The sequence below is a fragment of the Seriola lalandi genome, unplaced genomic scaffold, assembly GCF_002814215.2.
Source record: "Seriola lalandi dorsalis isolate HSWRI2012SDOR001 ecotype SW California unplaced genomic scaffold, Sedor1 jcf7180002054901, whole genome shotgun sequence".
NCBI lineage: Eukaryota > Metazoa > Chordata > Actinopteri > Carangiformes > Carangidae > Seriola > Seriola lalandi.
The window spans coordinates 3,920,949-3,946,721 of record NW_019525453.1 but is presented as its reverse complement, the minus strand read 5'-3'; the positions used below and the strand labels follow the sequence as shown (position 1 = coordinate 3,946,721).

The following is a 25,773-nucleotide window of genomic DNA, read 5'->3' as shown; positions in this document are numbered from 1 at the left end:
AGTGGGCTGCTGGAGGGGCTGGGTCGCTCAGTTGCCTAGGCAACAGCAATGATCAGTGGGGCGAGTGGACGGCGCCCATGCTTAGCCTCAGAGTTACTGAAGCGGAGGGAAGTAAAGGATAGGGGGATGGGGATAGGTTTGGGCATGGCCGGCCTCCATGCCGGTTGACCCGTGCAGAATGATGCCAGCCAGAGTGAGGTCAGCTCTGTGTGTGTGTGTGTGTGTGTGTGTGTGTTGCTTCGAACTAACTCACGCATTAGAAACAAAAAGGGTGTGGTCGGAGTTGCATACTCATTTTCACTTATAAGGTATAAAAATAAACAGCTTTACCTTCAGATTTTGAAACCTTATTTGAGCATGGGTTATTTAAAGAAGCAGAAAATTGTACCTGACATTTTTATAGCCTGACAACTTCACCAGCAAGTTAATACTCTTGCCACTAATTAGCTTGTTATCACATAGCTGTTTTTTGCTTATTTGGTTAACCACTTATTTAACTAATCACAGTATATACTAAATGCTACCTTCCACTTGGGGCAGTTCAACAAGTTATAAACCTCTTATAAAGTGGTTAGGGTGAAAGTGATGGTTATTTTTTTCACATCCAGCAGATACGAGCAACATTAGCATGTAATTGGAATTGTGTTTCTGTCCTCCTCGTGAATACAACACCACAACTTAGTATTCTTTTAGTCCTGTATTTGCTCTCCACCAACTCCTAAAGGAAAATATCTTGCTCTTCAGTTGCTAAATGTTCTACTGTGTTCACCAGTTAGTTCTTAAGTCTATCCATTAACTATTTGGTGGTAGGCAGACCGTATACAAGCTGTTTATCAGAGACATATTGCTGAAACCAGGTCCCTGCTGTAATTGAAAATAATGCTAATGAGAGTGGTGAGAATGAACCAAAACAGTAAAGTTGCATGCCATTAAAAACAATAAACAATGACGCTAAAGGTACAAAAACCTATGTAGAGCTGAGGAGTCAGGTGATACGATTCTGTTGGTTCACATAACACTTGTAACACACTTAAAAATAATGATTATAGCAGCTTTAAAGAAAAAAAGAAAGAAGAATCTTGTCATTTCTTGATATTTTGTTTTCTGGCTCTTCCACATCTGATATAGACTGACAGATTAGACTTATTTGTTATGTTACTGTTGCGAATATCCCTCTTAAAAATACACACATCTATTGTGGTTGAAGGTAAGCAAAGTGGACTAGACTCGTTTTAAATAATCCCTGAAAGAATGGCTTCTCAACGTAGCTTGCCTACAGTGTATGAGGTTCTAGCAAAGACATATCCTTTGCTCGTTCTCTACCCCATCGTCAGCTTGTCCTTAACTGACTAAAGTTAATTTTATTGAGAGGCACTGCACCCCTGGCAAAACCCTTATTGATCTGTGCCGTATATCAGATGGGATGAGATCTAAACAGCTGATTAAGATGCAAAGGACAGACACGGGAGGGGATTCAAAAGAGTAACTGGGTTCAGTTACAAAAACCCCATCTGGAGCTGCTCCATAAACTCACTATCAGCAGTTCAGTTTTGTCTATGCAACACACCTCATGACCTTCGACAGTGGAATGGTCCCACGTTGCCAAAAGTCAGCAACTCCTAGACAGAACACCTCTTCATCAGCTCCTTTCGAGGCCTGGGAGGAACAAGGTGTTCATCTGGATTTTCTGCCTGTCAGCTCTTTGCTTTTAGTTGCTGTGACATTGGAGACTGGAGTCAGCAGATGTCTTCACCTTTCTTGCATTTAGATAGTGCCGTCACCTCAATCCAACTTGTAGTTTAACAGTTACAGATTGTTTTTTCTCTGTCGCTCGGGTGCTCAAAATGTTGCCATGGGGTCGCTTTTGGTTGGTCCCAAATGGAATGACTCATTAGTTTATAAATTGAGGGACATGTCTCTTGTCTTATGAATTTATGCAAATGATTTAGCAGACAGGACAATCTGCTGTGCTGTTCCGATAAACAAATATTGAAACACTTGATTTGTTGCTGAGATGATAACAACGTCACAGTCATAATTGTAACTCTGGAACGCCTGCAGAAAATGTGAATCTGGCGGCAGGCCCTCGAGATGGATGAGATTATGTGAAGCTTCGACCGAAGCATCTGGAATGAATTGTACAGTCTCGATGCTGTTGCTCCATTCTCAGGAAGTTTTTTTGGGATGGTTTCAGGTAACCTTGCTCTGCTATTCTGGAGGCTAATTTCCTCTTTGCAAGCTGGTTTTAAGTGCCAAGACTGGACTGTGTGCCTGGGGAAAACATGTTTCTGTTTTGGTATGGGATGGGCCTTGAAACAGACATTTATCTTGACTTATTCTTGTTACTTCGGGCCTGGAAAGAAGCAGTAATTGAAACATTTGCATGATGAGCGATCAATCAAAGGGGATTATGTCTAGGAATGCAAAAATGGGACCCTTTCTTGTTTTGCTAAATATGTAAAGAATTAACTAATTGGGGAACATATGAGTTGTATTTTGAATTCTTCTTTTACAGTGGATGAGGTTACAAACTGAGGCATTCCAGCTCTCCTCCTCCCTCTCCATTATTGCCCACACTAATGCGACTGTGCCCATCTGTCAGTGTAGCCTATTGTTGCCCACATGGTGTTACAAAGACAGTGGAGAGTAGTTTCTTCTCTGTCTCTGAAATTTCAGAAGACTTGGTGGGGGGCTAACAATAAAGGATCCCTTTTTAAAGCACCACTGTGTCTATGTACAGCCTCACATGGCCACTAGCACGGTTGTAGACTCTTTGTCTTGTTTACCAATCCTTAGATTCTCCGAATGTATTGATAGGAAATGAGCTAAACCGAATCATACTGAATATAGCCCCAAGTGAGAGATCGGCTAACTGCATTCAGTATTAAATGGTAAAACTTGAAAATTGTGTTAACGTTTTAGAAAACTGATGATGCTTTTGTTAGAGCTGTGATGGTGATCTAAATCAAGAGGGATAATGAAGCCACACACTAGAACAGCCACGGCAGTAACATAAATAATTCTAAACGTAGTTAGAAATGTTATAACCTTCAGTCCCATCATGTTGCCCATTGGGTCCAAAACCTTTCTGCCTTGTGCCTCCTTAGATAAAATATAAAGAAGAAATGTGACAGATAAAAAAGTAGGTGACTCACATGGGGAAGGTCAGAGACCCCCTTTGAACAGTGAGTGCTATGAATACATCATCAATGTTCCCTCTGCATTAAATATTTATTCAAAAATGATTCCACTATCTTTCCCTGTGCCCTAGTTGTGCTGCTCATGACAAATACTCAGCGATAATAATATGTCTCTTGAAATTCAATCAAAAATCTATTAAGACCACCCCACTTAACTAGACTTGATCTCAGATTATAAAGGCCGATCAAAGTCATTATTTATTTGAACTCTGCCAAGTGCAGAGCGTCAGATTCGGGTGATGCGGCTGTGACAATCATAAAGTGCTTACGTGGAGGCTGATTACTGTATTATATGAAAATGCAGGCTCACGGAAAAGGAGTTTGTCAGACTAAATCAACGACTGGTAGCCTCGATAGACGAGCGGGAGAGAGGTACACGTACAAAAGCATTTTATCTTTTCATCTGTTTGCATGTATTTGATATTCATGGTATTGGAGGATATTTGTGCTGGTATTAATGTTCGTGGAACAACCATCAGGGATGTCCACATGATTATCCAAAACTCTCGGTCTCCCTCCGATCCTCTTTTAACTCCATCAGCGTTAGCTCTGGGTTCAGCAGATGTGCAGATAATGTCAGATTACACACGGGCCGCTCGGCTCTGGTTGGCCGTAGCGCTGGATCTTAAAAGAGGATGTAGCGGAGGTTGATAGATGTGGGATTGAAAGTAGGGATGGAGGGAGTTTGGTTTTAAAGTGTCTTGGTGGAGGTTACAGGAAGAGATGATACCCTCTCCTGTTTCTGTTGCAGTCAGTTTCTGTCAGGATGGACATCATGGCTTCTTATAGAGTTGGTTCGGTGTCAGATGAGCCAATTGGAGCCAGTTATTCATCTTCAGAGGGGCATCACGCAGCATATTTCAAACTCTTCTCACTCACACGCTGAGAGGAGATGACACTTCTGACAGCCAATTATAGCCAGCCCGTTTCTCCTCTCTTTCTCTCAGTGCTGTGGCCTCTTTTAGGTCTGATCTCACACTGCTTTACTCCTCTGCTGCTGCTGCTGTGTTTTTGGGAGAATTCAGCATCAGCACATTTTGAATCAGCATCAGCTTGCAAGGAAACAAAGGTTGGTTAACACTTTACTTGGACTAATGCTTTACCAAGCACCAAGCTGCCTCATATCCCCGAATCCTGGAGGTTTCAAACCATAGCTTGAAACAATAATGTGCTGTGCTCAAAAGCTCATTTATGCTCGACAACTACTTAGCTACCAGCTAAAAATCAGTTTTTTGTTCTTTCATCAACTCAGAAGTAAATTAGCTCTGGCTGAGTAAATGTGACAGTTGTCATTTTAGCCAGTGAAATCAAAAGTTGCAGGCTTAGACTTTCATTTGCTACACCTTTTTAAAATGCTATAAATTATGGCTTTGAAAATGTAAGTCTTTAAGTGTAAAAATGATTGTTTATTCACTGTAGGATTCATACTACTTTTTCGTAGAAACTTCACTCAAACCTCAAAACATGCGGCTCGATTGGGACATGCCAGGTATTACTTTTTTATGAGATATGTCTCATATTTCCTGAAATATTCAATGTCTTGCAATATTTCCCCAATGAATGTGTGGAATGTTCAGAGGCTGGAGTGGATGACATCACACACAGAGAGGGGAGAAGCTCTTCAACTGGTCTGAAAAATATCTGTTTAACTCATCCTTACGGCCACAAATTTCACTTTTTACACATAATTTTTTCCCAGAACGTAGGAAAATTTGTCTTCTTTCACACAGTCTGACTACCAAAGCGTAGCAAAGTGGCGAGAGTACCATCCAACTGCCTCATTCAGCCCAATGTAAAGTGAGAGCAGAAAATCAGGAAGAAAACAGGAAGCAGGGCTTTTTATTTATTTATTTTTTAAATCGCTGCACATGTCACGTTTTTCACACCATAGACAAATATTTTATATCACTGCGCTCTCAGAAAATATAAAGCTTTAGGTGATAGCAGTTATGATCTTTTACTGGTAAGCCTGAGTTTGAGAGGTGTGTCTCAGCTGAATCCATTTCCCACTCAGCAGAAACTAAGCAATTCAAATCACTGTGGCAACCTCTTAGTGCAGTTGGGGACAAATGGTTGATTCAGATCAGCTGATTAGACAACTTCTCTGATGTCTGTGGTGTTTATCAAACACTGACATTTGCGTCACAGACTGTCCCCATGCTACATACAAGATGTGGATTTACACACAGTTTTCACTGGAAATATGTTTAAGTATAAGTTTTAGTTGGGAAACATTTGGATGCTTCTAACTGACTCCACACTGAAACACACACACACAATCATGCTTAGATCATTTGATAGGACATTATGTTGGCTTAAAATCATTTGTGTGACACACAACTAAACACATACCCACACAGAGACACGCAAATTGTTATTAGTCTGTAATTGAGTCTCCATTTCAAAAGATTCTCACTGTAAACACAATTGAAATATATTTTTTTAGTAGCCAGCAATGCAGTTTAGCTTTAGCTTTTCCAGAAAGCCACCAATCCCACTGCAATTTCTAGAGAAATTGCATAGTTTAGTTACCCATCACTGTTTTTTGTGATCTCAATCTGGAATAGATTAAGCAACAAACCCATCCAAGAGGGATTTCTGGAGATGTATTACAGTGTGTTATCTCCTATGTATCCTCTGTGTCTTGCTCGCTCTCCTCTCAGTCAACAAAAGATGTAAGGGGATTAAACCATTGATGTTTTAGCTCTGCCGTGGCTCTCTGAAACATGGCAGAGGGTTTGGAGGGGAGGGCTTCTCCGTTAAAAGGATTTGAAGAGCGGGATCCAGTGCTATATCTCTGCCCACCACTCTTTTAAATACATGGCACGTAGCCCTGCATATGATATGCACTGTATGAACCGAGGCGCTCTCTTCAACCATTCAGAAGACGTAACTGTGTTAAACGGCATGCACACTTGATGAAAGTGCCCTTGTTAGGGTGCAACAGGGTGTCATAACAGGAAGTAGAAGGATAAAAGATGGAGCGATGGATCAAAGTGTCTCCTAGAGGGCTGTTGAGGAGAACCTCTGAAAGAAAGATGCAAGGTTGAAGATCCAGGAGCAACAGAGGACACTGCAGAGCAAGCAGCTTCTCCTTTTTGCTTGTTGCTAGGATACCGTGCCCTCTTATTCAGTATTATGGGGTGTGCTTAACCGTGCTTTCTCTATAGAGTGGCACCTCCTTTAGCTCTGTGCCTTTCAACTGTACATCTCTCTCCCCACGCTTGACATATTTCGCTTGTCCGACTTTATTCTTTTTGATTGGAAAACTTTTAAACAAGTTGACTCTTGTTTCAGAGGAATGCATGTCCATCCAGTGTTTTTGTTGCTGCTAGTGGCTTTAAATCTGCTCCATCAAGAAGGAATGTGTGCTGTATACCTTGAGGGCCTCCTTGCAGTCAACGCATGTACAACAAACAAAAGCGGTAGGCATGAAATGGAAAAGGATGAAGAGGAAGGCTGTGTCATGTGCTACCAGTTAGTAATTCTCCAGACCCAGGCTGCATATGGTGCAGTATTTATACAGCGTGGCACAAGATGAAAGGTATAACATGAGCAGTTTCCATGCAGAAGTTAATAACTGGCTGTTTGGAAAATGCTGGATGAGATAATAGTATCATAAAAGCCTGCCAAGTCGAATGAAAGCAGAGGCATACAATTGATTCCCATTGTGTTAATGTTGTATTTACCACAGTCATGGCAGTGCGGTTCACCGAATGGGTGGAAAGGCTGACGGAGGAGGTTTTTTTTTGGGGAGCCCACATCAGTGGCCATCAGTGGCTGATGAGGGCTGAGGAGAAGGGGAATCTAAGAAATGAGGACAGTTGAGAAAAATGTGGAAGAGGGAGAGGTGGGATTAGGAAAAATGGATGAGGGTTGGGGGGTTATGGAGAGTTAGGGTAGGAGACTTGAGAGAAAGAGAGAGAAAAAACATGAATGTGGCATTGAGGGTGAAATAAGCAGAGATGGGGCAAAGAGCATTTGATAAATTATAGGAGGATCGGGTGAGTAGGAAGAAAAAATGAGAGTCAAACAGAGGACATGAAAAAACAAGAGGATAAAAGAGAGGAAGATGGCACTGCTAGGAGGCGCAGCTGGGAAGTGGCCTGAAACCTCAGCTGCTGCTGCTGCTGAGAGGGTTGGGGGTTGGGGGGGGGGGGCCTTAAAAACACAGAAAAAGGCTTGAAATATCACTGTACCAGCACTACACTGAATGAGGACTTCCTGCCGACCTTCTATACTATATTTTTCAGAGAAGTAAATATTTCAACAGATCATCTCCATTCACACAGCTGCTATCACTGTACTTTACATTTACACACATATATATATATATATATATATATATATATATATATATAATAATGTACAGTATGTTAAATTTAAAAAAAAAAAAAAAATCAGTCAAATGACAGATTTTTTTCATTTATCAAATTCTGAAAATAAGAAAGCTCAGCGCATTCAAGGAATACTGATTGCAGATGTACATAGGCACACAAACTGTACACTTCCTTTCCATATTGAGTCTGTTGCTTAATCCAACAAATGCAACAATATAATCCAACAAATGCAACATCATATAAATCTCAATTATGGCTGTGCTTTTATAGACTTACATATGACCTCCACTGTGTTTTATAACTGATTTGACTTGGGAGTGTTTCCAGCTGCTTAATTGTTTTACAACCACCAAACATCTCAGTGTCGGTCTGAAGTTGACTTATTTACAGTTTTGCGATGAGTTATGGGTTTCAGTCTGAGATATTGACTGTAAAATTGTGTTTATTGCGTAGCCGCAGATGTTAATAGCTCTTGGGTGGGACCTTGCTCTGGCTTTAAAATCCTGGGGAATGTCAATAAGAAGAGCATGCTGACAGGAACTTGGATGTAAGGTAAAGAGAGCTCAGCACAGCACATTGTCATTATGTCATAATAAAAACAGTGAATTGGTTACGTAAGTCAGGCGTCGGAGTCTGTGAACATGCCCTGTTGCTGAACTGCCTCATGGGATTCCACAGGCGGAAAGAAAAATGTGAGAGAAGGGTCAAATTAGAGTTCATATTCCACAAGTTTTAGGAGAGGGAGAGAAATGGGCCATTGTTGTCTTTCAACTACTTACACAGTTCAGAGATGTGTAAAAATCTGTGTACGTTAAATCTAATAATTAAGCTAGAGAAGCAGGTAAATATGCTGACATTGGTCTTCAGCCTGCAGCCTTTTAAGTTTTAATAAATCACTATTGTGCAATTAACAAGTCGGGCTTACATCTTTCTTTTTGGACATTGTGCTGACACCACACAGATGCAACAAAATCAATAACACATCCCTTGCACCTATACACGCTTCTATCCTACGCAGGGTTGCAGGAAACTGGAAGGTATCCAACACTTATTGGGTGACAGGCTGTTCACGCTGGCCAGGGCACCACTCTGTCACAGGGTGAACACAGACTGGCAGACTAACACATTCACACCTTTGGGCAATTTCCAGTCGCCAGTCAGCCTAACCTGCATGTCTTTGGAAAGTGAGAGAAAAGTGGAGCATGTGGAGGAAATCCACAGATGAAGGGAGAACAGGAAAACGCCAAACAGAAAGTTTTCACCATCTGAAAACATTGAATTCATCGCAGTTTTTAAAATGAGACAGAGAAGCAAGAGAATAATGTCGAGAACAAAGAGCTAGCATATGTTCCTGTTTTGCTAATCTGGAGCTTTTACAGTAAGATGATTAGAGGTCTGATAACCCTCCATATATAAAAAGGCATAAAACAGCTCAAGGCTCATTTAGAGCAAGTTAGCATTTATTTAGCCTCTCTCAAACCTCTAACCCTCCTTCTCAAAATTATATTTTTTAAGTTTTTTTGCCATGTTTAGAATCTGCATCCTCGCAGTATCTCTCACTCTGTCTCTTCATCCATGACTGTTCCCTCCACCAGTTTCTCTCAGTGATTTACTGCTGACCTCCCTCTGTTAGTAAGATCCACTGAGTCAGAGGGACCAGCTGGCCGCACACAATGGAGGCCAAGCAGTGTCTGACCCAACTGTGCTTTCCAAGATAAAGTTAGTCTTGCTTGTCTCATCCCTGATGCCTTTATTGTGAGGGTGACCGAGGAATTGAAGGTGTTGGAGGTAACCTTTAGTAGACAGTCAAACACAGCTCAGCCTCACAGCAAGTAAGGACTGTGTGTTCATTTTTTTTACTCTGGGAAAACTTAACAGTCATTAATAGGATGATTTTGAGCATTAGTCACTCATGTGTTGACACATTTAGATTGTAATATCACACATCATTAAAAGTCTATGGCCCTGTTAGGACCTGGTGTCTTGTAAAATATCTAGACTGGGTGTTGATGTAGCTGGTCGCAATTCACGCTTGACATAAATATGCATCTTAAAAATAAAATAGAAATACAGACTTTTTTTTGCTTCTGAATGTTTGTGTTACATTTTGAAGTTAGGAGTTAATGTTCATAACTTTTAGTATATTAAAGAAATAGTTTGACATTTTGGGAAATGTGCGTATTTGCTTTCTTGTGGAGACTTAGATGAGAAGACTGATACAGCTGCCCTGACAAGCATTACATCATGTTTATTTTAAAAGAAGACTGAGGGATTCATCACATAAAATCCCCGTTTTTTTTTTTTTTTTTTGCTTGTTTTATTTTTTAACTATTACCCAGTAGCCTGAGTATTTTATTCAACCACCTCCTACAGCTCAGTGGCTTTGGAATCCAGTGGCAGCACATCAGCCTCAGCCACAGTTATAATTTTCCAGTCAAAAACTGTTTTGTTTTATAGTTCAGGAACACATTTCGCTGTTTTGCATTTCATTTATGGGACCCAGACTCCAAAGAAAATCTTCAAAGACCGCGGCTGTTAGATTGATGAGGCTGACATATGATTCTGCCCAGTCAGAGGATGTATCAAACCAAACTGCTTCTGTGACCACCCTGCTGTGTAAATGATAGCCATGCATCATAAAGTGAGAGAGCGTGACTTGATGACCAAACGATGGGGTGTCGGGGAGGTCTTATATAATAAAATTACCAGTTGATGAGTTTCCATTAGGCTTTATGAGGTATTTATATATATGTGTGTATGTGTATGTAAGATGGAGTCTTCATCAAATTGATTCAGGTCAGGTTAACCATCTGGCTATAAACCTCTAGTCTCACTCGCTAATGGAATTTGTTCCCCGTGATTCTCCCCTTAGTGTGCCTATGTGTGTGTGTGCGCGTATGAGTGTACTTTTGCCCCCTGTACAAGCTACACTAATAAACCTAATGGCTACAAAGTCAAAGGTGGGGTTTAGGCCTATTAAAAGGATGGAGCACTTCAGTGCTGCAGTGGCAGTTATGGCATCGGGACCGTTATGATATACCACGGCACAGTGTATAATGACATTTAAAACCCTCCCTCTGCACTGGACTATGGGATATATATAATGCCATAATCCACTCCATCATCCAATCAAATGCAATGCCCTGAAATGTAAATGTGTTAAACATGGGCAGCAGCAGCAGTTGTAAATGTCATTATTGCCTTAAGAGTGGAAATGGGGTTGGTGTTTGTAGCAGCGCTTCATGATGAAGCCATTCATTAGCTGCAATTAGATGTTTACTGGTGTGATAAATCACTGTTGTGTGATAGGAGCTGTGTTTGGTTGAGCTGCTGTTTGTTTTATTGATTTGTATACTTCATCGAGCTCTCTCACACACACTACCGGAACACAGGTCAGCACTGAGTCCTTTTCTCTTAAACTTCTAGCACTTCTTACATCCAGACCCTTTAGCTGTGTCCTGATTCCATACTACATGCACTGGATACAGTGTGTACCATATACTGATTTCACAGTATAGTGTTTTTGGAGTTAGTATACAAGAAATCAGCATACTGCTCCGTTTTCTACAAAATGATATATGTCAGATGTCAATCAAACTGACAAAGTTGCAAAAAGAACATAAAATGCCTTTCTAAAGATTTAATACTTTGTTTTTGTTTTCTAATATTTTTCTAGAGCTGTCTCACTACCCTCTGTCAATAATTTTGTTTTGCTTGCCAGCATTACATTGTGAGACGTCAGTCTAAAAATCAAGCTCTATTTAGTTTTTGTTGACTTTAGGTATATAAATTCACTTTAAAGTAACAAAATCAATGCAACACACCCAGAGATGATGTCTTTTTTATTCCATTCTTTCAAATTGAGACAAAAGAAAAATGTAAAACAAGAGCAATTAACAACAAAGATAAACAAACAAAGAAAAAAGTATTCTCCAATTGGTCGGTCAGGGAGGATTTTTATTTCTTTGTTTGTTTTTTTTTAATTTGCCTTCTCTTTACCCTTTCTCCTCTCCCTACTTTGTTGACGCCTGGTTTAGGGTCACCACCAGGCCAGTAAGAGGTGGCTGACCTGTTGCAGATCAGACCCCCTTTAGAAAAGTCCCCACCCCCCACGGGAGGGGGCCTGGGACCAACTGGGTCTGAGGAACATCTTTTTATTTGGAAAGGGGGTTAGCGGGGATCAGGTTCTCTGACTCCAAGCCGTCCTGTCTCCCAGGCCATAAATGTACAACAAAAAGAAGTCGGTAGCTTAGAGCTAGCTCAGAGGTAACTGGCCATCTTTTTTATAGCAATAATGAAGGCATTCCAAGATAAATAGAAAAATAATAAGTATTTTGGCTGCACAAATTTTATTTTACTTTCCTCTAATATTAATGTTTTTCTGTGAATTACTGTGTGCTAGCCCTAAAAAATGGTCAAAAATAACAATCTGTGAAGGAAAAATCACTCTTTGGTTGCTGTGGTCATAGCTTATTTGCATAGCAACCTGTGATGTCATTGGTTTGTTCCAGTAATGTATTTACTCTGAAACGGTTAACAAATAATGACTGATGATAAATAAAAGCTGAAAATCGTCACATAATCTAACTGATCATACCGGCACTAGTTAAGGATCAAACTAAAGGTAGTACGGATCCTGCTACGGATACGGAGCTGTGAAGAGACAGACAGACCAGTTTGGAGGGTTCACTGTGCTCCGGGTCAATTTAAACTGGAAGTAATTAAGACAAGATCAGACACCTTGGGAATGCTTGGCAGCTGCGATCAAACAGAAGACATGCGATGAAAACATGTTCTCGGTGCAGACCCGTCTCGCAGCCCAGCAGGCACAGCGGCGACAAAAATAAACAGGAGTGGAGCCTAATGTTTGCTTGTCAGGGCTTGTAAGGTTTTTCTTTATAAAGGTCGCTGGCATTTATGCTCACTTGACTCTTTCTCTCTGTGATGTTTCACACCTTTGACTTTATTTTTCACACACACACACAAACACACAAACATACATAGATACGCATGTGCTTTTGCTCTTCTCGTGTCGGAGGCTGTGAGGTGTCTTGCCATCGGCAGGGGAAAGCTTGCGCGTGTGTGTCGGTGTGTGTGTGTGTGTGTGTGTGTGTGTGTGTGTGTGTGCAGACGCTTGGTAGATTAAAATGTTATTTTGCTGCTGCTGCTGCTTCTTACAAGGAGATTTTATGTTGGTGGGGTTAAAAATAGCCTGTTTCTGTGCATGTGTGTTTGTTAGCGCCATGTCCCTGTTTGGATGTGTTTCAGACTGTTCTGTCCTGCAGATGAGGATGAGGATGTCTCAGAGTCAGGCACATTGGTCACTTCTCGCCAGTAGGTTGAAAAGATTTTGGAAAAATAAGTCAGAAAAACACTGAGGGGAAAAATTCAGTGACATGGATAATGAGTCCTGGCTAGCCTTGTTTTCTTCTGTAGTGGAGACCTGGATGGAGCCAGCGCTAACCATTCATAATGGGATGTAATAGAATTCCCTTTGTTATCATGCCTGTTTCTGTCCTGTCTGCACAGTATCTCTTGTCTCCCTACTGTACGGCTCGCTCTCACTCTCCTGTTTCCTTTCTAATGGCCTTTTTTTCCTGACAACTGCAGAGTATAAGCGCTGTCGCCTTCGCTTAGTTTCACCACATCTCAAAATGCTGCTGTTGGGTCGAGTCAGAGGCTATGGAACTCCAGTCCAACATCAATTCAATTTTGGTCGTGGTTAGGATGAGATAACTGTCTATCTGGACAGCTCTTACGTAAGATATCTTTCTCTTTGTGGCAATTACCGTGCTAATAGCCCTTAAGAGATTCCTTTTATCCGTCAGTGCTCGGTTAATAGTGGGTAAAGCTCCAGAATGAGCAGTGAATGATTTGTTTCATGAGAGCTTTGTCCTCGTGCTGTGAAACTCCAGTGTTTCCACAGGCCACAGGCGTTATGAGGCTGTTCTTGAAAGTGTTGTTTTTGCAAAGTAGTTTTATGGGACTTCGTACATGTTGTCGCAGGTAAAGCGTTGTATTGAGACATAGTCAAGCACAGATAAAGCACCAAAACAAGAAAGATTTTGTCAACATGTGGATTATATGAGCCACAAGTTGAATCTTGCCTGCTCTGCCTTTTTTCCTGATTTGCATTCGAATGAAATCCAACATGGTTATTATTCATGCAAACATTGAAATGAATGAAACCACTAGATGATGTCACTGGAAAGAAAAGGTTATTTCCACATCATTGAAAGAAGCCCCTGTTTGCAGATTGCATCAGAACCCACAGGGCAGATGGGATTTTCAGAGTCCGATAATAAAGGGGTTTCAGGGTTATACTTATTGAAGGAATGTCCTCTGTATTTACTATCTAACAGCTAGCTGTTACACTCTGCTTACATAAGCACAGCCTTTGCCAGCTCAGCAGTCAGCCAGACAGGCTTTTAAAGGAACGGGGAGGTATGCAGATTTATGCAAATTGGGTTGCCATGGGGTTTGTGGTGGCGAAACCGTGGTAACGGGGAGAGGAATGAGGTTAAAGAGGGCCATGGGCTCTGGGAGGACACTCTCTACCCACAATGCCCTCTGGTGTTTGTTTACACGCTGCAGTGGGTTGTGGGTTGTGCGAGGTAAAGCCAGCCATCACTTAAGCCTCTTCTGCAAAGCCTTCCATGGGCACTTTGGGGTATCATTTTGATGACATGCAGACGTTCACAGTCAACATATCTGTGTCTGTTTTCACGTGGTGCAAGTTAAATTGCTGGTTTTGCAGATGTTTTCTAAATGTTTTTGGCCTGCTTTAACATCAATTTAACCCACAAGTAAATATTACTGACTCCTGCTCCCCACACCAAGTCATCCCATGCAACGAGCTGTACGATACTGAAATGTATTTAAACAAAAGGGATTGATGCAGTTTTGCACACTGCTATTTACTGGCCGAGTGATCCAGAGGAATGCGTTGTCCCATCCCTGGATCAGCCGAGATATGACCCTTGACCTTCGGTGTCAAGGGCCAGAAGTGTCACTGAGTGTGAGATAGCGAAAAAACTTGTTAGGTATTCTTGGAATCGGAAAACACTAAACGGAACGTGTACGGCATGGTGGTGCAGTGGTTAGCACCACTGTGACGAACAGCAAGAAGGTCCTGGGTTCTTTCTGTGAGGAGTTTGCATTTGCGTGAGTTTCCTGCGTGCTACCTCCCACAGTCCAAAGACATGCAGGTTTAGGCTAATTGGAGACAATGTGAGCGTGAATGGTTGTTTTGTCCTGTGATGGACTGGTGATGTGTCCAGGGTGTGCCCCGCCCTCACCCTATGCCAGCTGGGCTTGCCTCCAGCCCTCGTGCGACCCTATAAGGATAAACGGTATGGATAATGAATAAACGGAACATATCCACGCACGGTGGGGTTCATGAGTTGCAGTGCAGAATTCTGTAGACAAACAATATCCCATCGCCAATCCATCTCCAAATGTCACTGATTTTTTCTGTTGTGTCTCGCACTGAATAGCCATCACAAGCACACATGGACAGTAATTAAGGGTGTGGACCAAATATAAGGCCACAGCTTTGATTTCATGGGATTAAACCCAACTGGCTGCCAGATTGCCATTCTTCTAGCCTAATCAACAGATTAAGGTCATAGGGCACCAGCCTTGCAAGTGGCCCGATCATCTCGGCTGTGACACTGCTGTTTTGATTGTTATGTTGTAGTCAAGCGTACTGTTGTCACGCTCAGAATTTTCAACAACACCCTACACATTATGTTCACATATAAGGACTTGTTATTTATAAATCACATCCACACATTAACACATTGGCTCACACGCAGACACATTTTCAGGCAGCTGTGCACAGCTTCAGGCGTGCGAAGGCGTCCGCTGACCCTGCAAGGGTGGTGACGACGAGCGGAGGAGACAGGGCAGAGCCGCATCACTTTGCCGGACAGGATGTGTGATAGCAGCGAGACACACGTCTGTGTTACTGTCTGCTGGAATACCTATAAATAAACTAGTTCTCTCTCTTTTCTCTCGCCCACCAAGGATTGTTGACAGAACGATCAATATCTAGACATGAGAGATTTAAACGCATCTTCAATTTCCACTCGATAGACATTAAGTGCCTTTGTTACATTAAAGAGTCCCAACTGACCTCTGCAGAGTTTCAAATGACTATGAGTATAATTACGTACATAACATGTTGTGGGTAATAATTAGATGAAGTCAATAATGATTCCCTGTCAGCTCTGTTTTATCCTGATTGTCAGATTGATTTATGTTGAGAGGAGGTGAGGTGAGGCCTGGATGCATGGAGCAGGAAACGAGCGAGGACCCACAGTATTTGTAATGTGTTTAAACTGAACTCTTCTGGACAAATGGAGAACATTTCCAATTGGCAGGATACAGTATAACTGAAGGATCTTTACTTTGATGTATCTGTTTGACATCCAATCTAAGCTCTCTTGCTGTCCAGTTGGGGAAGCTCATTCATTTTTCCATTAAACCTACCATACATTTGTTTGCAGCATATTTTGGAAATGAAAGTGTATACAAGCATTGGACAGCTGTATTATTCAAGTTGATTAGTTGTTGCCTCAATCACACTGATATTTAAGTCATCCTTTTTTTTAATGGAACTTGTAAGCTCTTAAAAATGGAGGTCCAAATGTTCCTAAAGTTTTGCTCTACTTTAGATTAAATCAAAAGTCATTTTATTTTGCAGGTGCTATGGCATGTACTCAATAAACGGTCCGTTGGAAAGTCTTTGATGCAAGATATTTAACAAAGAAGAAGACTCAATGTCTTACCCGAGAACTGAAAGTAACGTTTTTGTCAACATGCCAATTAAGAAGTAAACGGACAGCATTTAGCCAAAGAGGCAAAATGAGTAGATAGAAAACCCTGGATCACAACTCAGGTAATACTGTTTTTTTTTTTTTAACAGTTAACATACAGCTTATATAGTTATCAGTGTGGTCAAGGTCCAAGGTCCCATCACAGCTTATCAGCAGTCATGTTTCCACAGCAGGACCGAACAGGGCTTCACTGGGCTATGTTAGACCAAAGTGTGTTAAATATTTATTCCAAAGCAAAAATCTCTTCTAGTAGTTTTGTATGTGACACAGAGGATTTCTCATACGGTCTGTTACCTCACATTAGTTAGAAAATGCATTCAGTGCTGAGTTAAAAAAGCACTGAGCTGTCCCTGGCTGTTAGTTAGTCCTGCTTGGCCTTCCCGTTAACAAGCAGCAAATGATTAAAAAGCTGATTTCAGCTGGTCAATGTCAGAGTTGTTGATACACACAACCTGTCCTTTTTAAGCGTAATCCATTTGGCATTTTAACTTTCACACTAGTCACTCAGTGTGGGGTGTCTCTCCTCAAGCATAAAGCAGCGCAGTACTGTTATTGCACACACACTTAGAAACATTCACATGCATGGGGAAAAAAACATGTCTTGGTTTCTCCAGAACATACGACACACTCAGCCGCATACATACGCACACATAGCAGAGAGTGTGTGGGGAGGTGAGGCACTCTCTCTCCTTCAGAGCGGGTGCCATGTCTTGTCAGATGGGGTTAGCTCCCCGCTAGCTGATGAGCCAGTCGAGCCTTTGAAGCCCTTCCAGGGCCCCGTGGTTTACGTGCTTGGGTTGCCAGGTTCTGCCACCCCCCTCATTAATGCAGCATGGGTGCCCACTTAACTTGTTCCTCTCTGTTCCTTTGGTCAGCTTGCCCTGGCTATGACTGAGCGCTGGGCATGTAGGCAAAGGAAGCATGCATGCACTGGCCCAGCACAGGCATGCATATGCACATATACAGTACAGTGCATACACAGTAAAGTATATGTGGGCAGATATGTATCTATATATGCACACATCATTTCTCTGTGTGTGGATATGTGCAGCCTACTCAGCAAAAAATATGGAGATGAAGCAGTTAGTTAAATAATCTGTTTGTTGAACTTTGCTAAATGCCTCCACCCAAAAGCACGTAGTACATAGCAAATGTAACTTGGCATGGTGGACCCGCCAAACTTTCCACATGCCAACGTGACGTGCATGGGGCTGAAATAAGAGTGATATCAGTTTGGAGGATGGTCTCTCTTTTTTTTAATCACCTTTCCAAATGCAAAAACACAAGAGCAAAATAAAAAAAAAAAAAAGTACATATGTCCGCTCTAACGTCAGCTGCAAACATTAGCATTCCCAGCTAACTATCTTACTACCTACAGTAGAAACCCCAAAGGCAAGGAACACATTAGCTAACAAAATAATCTGTTGGTGTTCTGTTATGAATTGGGGATAAATACGAAAAATACGTGTTCAGGACAGACATATTAATTGTGTGGGAGCAAGTCCAGGGTGCTACTATATTAAGTTTAGCAAAATGTTATGTAGCCAAACAGGTTTCTGTTAGCCACGTACAAAAGCCTCAGTCCTGTAACCACCCTGTCTTTCGTTTTTTAAATGAATCAACTAGAAAGATTAGAAAGTCAGCTGGAGATGACGTTTTCAGTGAACTCGCAAAGTTAGTGTTAATTAGCTTTCTAGCTAAACCTGGTAATATCTGCTGATGGTCATTTTAGCAGATAAAATGACTTTCTTTGGTTAGAAATTAGATGCCTGCCATTTGTTTGCTTTCTTGTGAAAACAAAGACCTGTTGTTTCAGAAATGACAATGAATTTTTAGTGGTAAAAACCTGTCTCTGTTATTGTATGTGCATTGCAAAAGCTTATAGACAGTTGTAGCAAGAGTAACAAATGGTTGCAGGGTTTTTTGCGACTGCTCAGTTGACAAAAAGTTGGTCTGGAACAATAATTCATGGTCAGTTAATTGTTTAAGTTGTTTGTTAATCAAAAATGTCAAACATTTGGTGGCTTCCCAAATATGAGGTGTAGTCTTTCTCTGTTTTCTTGTTTTGTTTTGTTTTTTATCACTGTGAATATAATATCCTTGGATTTGGACTGTTAATTGGCCATGAAGAAAAACAAGCAACTTAATTAACTGAATAATCACAGATTAACTGATAATTAAAATGAACATAAGTGGAAGGCCTGACTGGCACTCAGTTCTGACTAGAGGCAGTGGTGCTTCTCTGCTTCAATGTTTCTTTTTCCCAGCTCTTCCAGTTTTTAAGGTGGGCCTCATTCAGATCCCCCTTCCCAGCATTGATTCAGTATGTTCTCTCTCAAGTTTTTAAAGTTGCTGGTTAATGGAGATGTTATTCTATGATAAATTGGACTTTGTGTAGTCACTGCGGTCAGATTTCATGGAATTCACTGTACTTTTACTTGGGTGTTGGTGCAGAGAAAGGAGAGAGAGAGGCAGAGAGAGAGCCTGTTTAGACTGTTTCTCCTCTTTCTTCAACATCTTGAGGTAATTGACCCAACCTCCTGCCTTGAACACACATACTCGCACACACACACACACACACACACACACACACACACACACACACACACACACACACACACCCCAACACAGACAAACAGATGGGTTTAAAAATCCCCCTCTCTCGCACAAATGCCTGCTTGCTCGCTCGCACCCCGTCCCTCCCACGCACATACAGTCAGCTTAGACACCCATGCAACCCACATGCACTCCCTCTCGTACAAGCGCTGCACATAAGCACTCATTCATACTCAACACACACTTACACACATCGCTGATAGAATATCCATGTCTCTGTGCTAAAACACAGTGCTACAGCTGTGAATAGGAGATGAAAGCCAGAGCCGAGCCAGGAATAATAAAAGCAGAGTGATTTCAATGCACTGCAGGCTCCTAAACAGCCAAGGGATCTGACTTGAAAACATGAGGGGATTCCAAAACCCAGTCCTTCTTAACTATACTATTTTACCAAAGCTATTTTGATTTAGCAAAGACCTTGGAGTCGACAGTGTGGAGGCTGGTTTTGCTGTAATTGTAGATTCCTGCCAATATCAGCTCAATGCCCGGGGTAAATTTGTACACGCATGGTCTGATTTTATCACAAGCCACCCTAATTCTTGCAACACCCGTTTACCAGCATACCTTACTCTGTTCTTTCCGCCTGCACTTTGCCTCCTTAAAGAGCGACCTGGTTTGACCTCCAATAAAATCAGTCCCACCCACTGCCCCATACTGGGAGTTGAAACATAAATAAGGAGGGTGTGACAAAGAGAATAAATGGAGAAATGGAAAAGCAAACTGGAAATGTAAGGAGAGGAATGCTATTTCAAGTGGCCCAAAACTTTTCAAAACGTAAAAGTATATTATTAAAAAGCAATCCCTTTAAAGACTGTACTAGTATCGTTTCATGATGTCAATCACATATACTTTAATTCAGTGAGCACTTTGAAAATGAAGCTGCACAAATGCTGTAAGAAATGTAAGTGTCTTTTTTTCGACTATTCCACCCTGCCTAATGTACTCTTACTTCTGTAAAAAAAAAAGAAAAAAAAAGCGCTACTCAGTTGTAAACATTGATTTTTGTTGGACCTCTTTTAGCTGCAGATTTCAGGTACTGGGGATTATTAATAGTTGAATTAAAATAAACTGCAGTGCCAATGTTCATTATCTCGAAGGGGCATTTTACCCTGTGCAGCGGCACTCTTCATAGACAATATTCAGTCTGTGAGAAGGATCAGTTCATTTTTGATTTTTGTGCGATTTGTTGACAAGAAGAAAAAATATAGAATATCACCAAACTTATCTTACCTATTACAAACTCCATCTACTGATGAAGACCATGTGATAGTGTGGTAGTAAGTGGACATTGATTTGGGAGTGATTAAGATCCTGCTCGTGAGGCACGTCTTCTAACTTATTCTTGATAATATTCATTAGAATTTTGGATGGAGAATCGTGCCTCATTCCAAATAGCTAAAAAACTTGCAGACAGTGTGAATGTGGTGTAGATTAACTGTGCAGAAGAGGCTGTGATGTCAAACCGTGATGGACAGATGGGTATAGGATATTTGGAGCACAGTAGAAAACAAAGATGTCATTACTTTTGAAGGATCACAAAGGTTTTTTGGAAGCTTACCTTTCCTTTTGTTTAACTTACAAAACAACAGTGATGAGAACATAAGGCACTAAAATGTGTCGCTGCAAAGTTGACCAATGGGTCAGTCCCTCAAAAGCTTTTACTCTTCTTTTTTAAGAGCAGAAAAGAAAGACAATGGACAGAGCAGTTAAAGTAGAGGGATGCAATAAAACAGAAAGAGAGGGAAACAGGGAGTGGGGCAGAGTTAAGGAGGGAGTGGCTGCTGGAAGTGGGTCACAGTGGCACTGACGTGATGAAAAGTGACGTGCAGAGAGGGGGGATGGACTCGCACCACTGTCTGCGTCACCTTTTGTCCTGTGCACACACAAATACACACACACCTTCTCTCACATGAAGATACATCAGCTCAATTCACTGGGTAAACAACACTTGTGCAGAGTTAAAAATAGTTTACTTTTATCTTATAAGGGCAAGTTTTTTCCTTGCTTCTCTCTTCATCTCTCTGTCTCTCTATTGTTTACTGCTTAGTTGGACATTTTTTACTTTCTTACTTCTTCACAGAGCTTTGTACTCACTTTATCAGCGCTTAAGATCACATTCAGGTTATGCATAAGTAATAATAGCCTCTCTCTTTGTGCGTGTTGTGTATAAAAGAGTAGATGCCGGGCTGAGTTTTGCAGGGTAATTATTTTGGCTCGGCACTGGGAGCCCTGTATGATCTGTAGCTTTTCCTCCAGCTTCATGGAGGAGTGGTGAGGAGAGGATTGTGAAGCTGGAGGGGTGGAGGGGATAAAAGGATGGAGGAGTGGCAGGGGAGCCAGGGAACAGTTGAATTGCCTGACCCCCTCTCCCACTAGGATGATGACGGAGCCAGAGCCGAGTGTTAAAGAGAGGGTGACGGGCTTCTCCCTGCAGATCCCTACGGCTGTGTGTGTGTGTGTGTGTGTGTGTGTGTGTGTGTGTGTGTGTGTGTGTGTGTGTGTGTGTGTGTGTGTGTGTGTACTGCATACTGTGTGTGCGTGTGGGAGGTGTTTGTGCATGTTTAGTGTTCCCGTGAATGTTCCCACGGCAGATCTGCACATATTTAAGCAGGACCACTTAATCATGTCATGTGTGATGCTGAAGTGATGCTCTCTGAGATTTAACATAACCCCTTATAACACATCAAAGGCTTATAGATGGGGAGTGGAAGGGAGAGATGGTGCTGTGTTAAGTGAAGACGCAGAGTGCTCATGGCTGTGGGATTCCTCACTTTAGGCCAATTCTGGGGGTTCTCCAGTTGAATGGGTACGTCTGAGCTATTTATCTTTGATTGCTTATCTTAATTTTTATTTAATTAGATCTAAGTAGATTAAAAAAATAAGCCTGACAGACTTGGTTGACTTTTGAGTTTATTGGATTACTGATGGAGAGATCTCCATCTCTGTGAGTAATATACACACCAATTGGGGGGAATAAAACCCACCAGCAATCAGCATTCATTTTCCATCCTCCCTGTGTTTCTGAGGCTTTTTGTTTTGTTGTTTGAGTGTGCTGGTGATGACTGAAGACTGAGGAACCTTCATCCTAATCGGCTTGAGATCTGGCTGCAGGTTAGCCCAGCAGATGAATCCAGATTAGAGGGTCACAGGGCAGGAAGAGAGGATTACCAGCTCTGGCCACTACAGCCTCTTCTTGTAGCTGTCCAACCATCGGCCAACTGACAGCAGTCTGCACTGGCTCGCCTAAAAAAGTCAAAGGGCGGGACATAAATAGGCCTTCAGGCCCTGCAAGGGCTACTGTCATTCACTTGTGTCTACTCTCAGCTCTTGAAAAACATTTTGTGTATTTATGCCATTTATGCACCATCATAAACCAATTTATAGGAATTAATCAGGGGGAAAACAGAAGGCCACAAGGTGGTCAATAATGTGGTTACTCCTCATCTACTAGTACCATATTATTTAAATTAGGCTAGTGTATTTCAAGTGTCTTAAGTGATAGATAGCATTTGGACTGATGCTGAAGTGAGAGAACAGGCTGTGTACTGAGAGAACACAGTGTGTGTCTGAATTTCACAAATAATCTGCTGTTTAGCTGTGGGAACCCACTGATTTATTTAGCATTTATTTAGCATCATTCAGTGTCAGTCAAACTTTGGATCCAGTATTTTAACAGGTTAAACAGGTTTCACTCATTTTTTTACCCTGTCTATGAAAAGGACTGGTTTGATTTAGATTATATTTATATTGTAAGGAATATTATAATAATTCATTTTACTGCAGAAAGCTGATGATAACCAGTTTGCTTAAGTGCATGTAAACATACACCTAAACGTTCACCTATGTGTGAAACAAGGTGGTGGCTATTATTTGTGCTGTGTGTTATTATAAATCTACAGTGCAAAATGTGAAAAAAGTGAAGGGGTCTGCACACTTTCTGATAAGTGTGCGTGTCTTGATTGTTGATTCTGCACAATAGTGCCCCCTGGTTGCATTGCGCTAATCAACAAGGTTAGAAAACTTGTTTGGGTAAATCCAAGGTCACCGACTTACCTCAAGTTGCGCAACAAGTTGTGATTTCGTGTGTGTGTGTGTGTGTGTGTGTGTGTGTGTGTGTGTGTGTGTGTGGTACCCTGCAGCAGTGACTTCTCATCTGCATCTTACTCAACCCATCATTTTCATCAGCAACCTCCCCACCGGCTTTATTACATCTCCCCATCCCCGTCTCCACTCTCAGCCTCTATGTGCCTCCTCTTAGAAAACAAAACAAAATAAAGCCGTGTGCACAGTGGTGTGCTCCTCACTAGCTGCTGGAGTGCAGTTCCTGTGAGTAGCTTGGCTTTGATCTCACTGTAAATTAAACATGCTTTCTTAGATAACAGGCTATGTGCCACCTACTGAGTCAAACTGTACCTCCAGTCTTCACACAGCTGCTGTCCCTGGTTTGAACCCGGTGAGGTTGATTGATGTTAACGCAGAATGCTGCTCTATCAGGATCGGCGAGGGTGGTGCGTCTCTATGGAGCAATTAGGCCACAATTACACAGTTTGTCAGTCGTGTACAGTATAGGGACGGTTTTGTGACAAATATCAAAACAGACAGTGATGCCTGTTTCACAGTGAATGAGAGGCTCTGGAAATATGTGGACCAAACTGGGAAATGGCCCCAGCCAAGCCTGAGGTCAGAAGTTAGGTCAAGCACTGCTAATCTGGGTGGGAACTCTCAGTGCTTGACCCTTGACACTCAGCTACAACTAGTGTTTTTAGCATATGAGGACTTTTCACAAGGGACTAAACATGGTAGGTGGATTTGCAGAATAAAGCTAGTAGTTACATTTTTCTAAAAGCCATAAGGCTTAAATTTAGGATTTAAATGATAAGTTGATTAATCAATGAGTCAATTGACTGAAAGAATAATTGTAAAGAAGGAATTGTAACAAAGAGCGCTGAACATTTTCTGTTTTCAGCTTCTCAAAATATGAGCATTTGTAGCTTTTGTTTTGTTTTGTATGATTGTAAATTGAATATCTGTGTTTTATTCTGTTGATAGGTTTTAATGACGCAGCACCAGTCTCTAGTCTGAGTAGCATTTTCCACTGTTCCACATTTACAGGCTAAAATAATCAATAAAATACTACAATCATTTCTCTGATACATTTTCACCATTAGTCCAAAGAATTGATTTACGGCCAAATAACCTGCAAAACTAAAGACAATCCGTCAGTTTACCTGCTAAACATTAGCATGTCATTCTCTTTGTCTTTTTCACAGTTTTTTCATAGTTTTTAGACCAATATAAATGACTCATTGTAAAGGAACAGACACACTGATAGAAAATGAAAGTAATAGTTTGAATTACTTAAATACTTTTATAACATAACAAGCAGCAATATCAAAGCTGTGCATGTTGTTTTTTTAGTTTTTTTTTTTTTTGGTTGCAAAAGAATTGTTTTAAGTCAAGGGAGTTTCAAAGTAAAAGAACGCCCCAATAAAAGGACAAAATATTGCACATATTTCAACTTTAAACTCTGACCGCGATGTGACGCCGCTCGTCTGAAGAATGCTCTTTCACTGGGAGTGTTTGGGTCTCTCAAAGTGCACAGCAACCTTTTGGAGCTCTATGTAGTCGGTTTGCTCCAGTGGCCCTGCCTGCCTGTTTTCCGCTCGAGGTCTTTTAAATGCTAATCACTTCTCCTCCTCTCTTTTCTGCTTCCTCTGCTTTTTACAGATTCCTCCTCCAACTACATCAGGCAACTGGAGACGAAAGTGCGGATCCTGGAGGACGATAACAATAAGCTTCTCTCACAGGTGAGGCACACGCATGTGCATCACTGTCATGTTCTCCCTCTCTGTCAGTTACAGACATCTGTTAGTCCATTCCAGCACTGTTTGAACTTATACCCTCACTACACTCCTCTTGTGCAACTTTTTTAACTCACCCAAAGACATGTGATCGGCAGCTGTGTGAGATAAAGTGGTTGCCTGATGCCTCTCTGAAGCCACCCCCTCACAACAGCCCGCCTGTTAGTTGGAGAATATGTTTATCCATGTTTAATTCATGGGGAGTCAGTAAGCTTCAGGAGCGAGCGGTGATGTTAGCCCCCGAGGGGAACTGTGGGAGCGGAGGAGAGATGAGAGGAGGAAAAAGGAGGGGAAAGAGGCATTAAGTGACAGTGACAGAGTAAAGCATTTCTCCCAAAGTTGACCTTGCTCTGACTTCTCTCAAATTTGGAGGATGGAGGGCTGAGTGAGTGGAGGTGGGAGTGTGAGAAAGAGGGTGGGTGGATTTCTGGTCTGGTTCACCAGGAGGTTGCATGTCAGTCTGCCAAGATGTGTGTTATATGCACGCAACCACAAACGTACTCATGGTAAAATTTATTTAACACAAACATATTAGTTGGTCCCGTGTGAAACATTCAAAGTTATGGCCCATTAATTATTGGCAAACTCTCATAAACAGCATAAAATATATTCATACATCATCGTCCTTGTACATCATTTGTTATCTTTTTTTATTGTAAGGTTTTATGATATGATTCAGTTTAATTGAATACGTGTCAGGCTGTAGACAGTTGAGCTGGAATTTCACAGTTCAAAAGGCTTTTTGATTCTAAGCTTTTATTCTTTTCTTTAAGTGATTTCTCTTTCCCCAAATTATCTCCCAGCAGATTCATATGTAGGCAGAGAGTGTAGGCTGGAATCCCTGATACCAAACCTAAATGATCCTCATAGCCCTTAAGTGCTACAATTAGGTGCTACACATTGTCTCACAGGAGTC

At 41.5% G+C, this 25,773-nt stretch overlaps 1 protein-coding gene across 4 annotated transcripts in view; it reads left to right on the top strand.

The window, feature by feature from the left end:
* ccdc85cb (coiled-coil domain containing 85C, b) overlaps positions 1-25,773 on the top strand; it is a 46,668-nt gene that overhangs the window by 7,724 nt on the left and 13,171 nt on the right. For all 4 annotated transcript variants that reach the window (XM_023430179.2, XM_023430182.2, XM_023430181.2 and 1 more), the window contains exon 2: positions 24,724-24,803. In XM_023430179.2, coding sequence (XP_023285947.1) covers positions 24,724-24,803 — 80 coding nt within the window. The remainder of the gene's footprint in view (positions 1-24,723; positions 24,804-25,773) is intronic.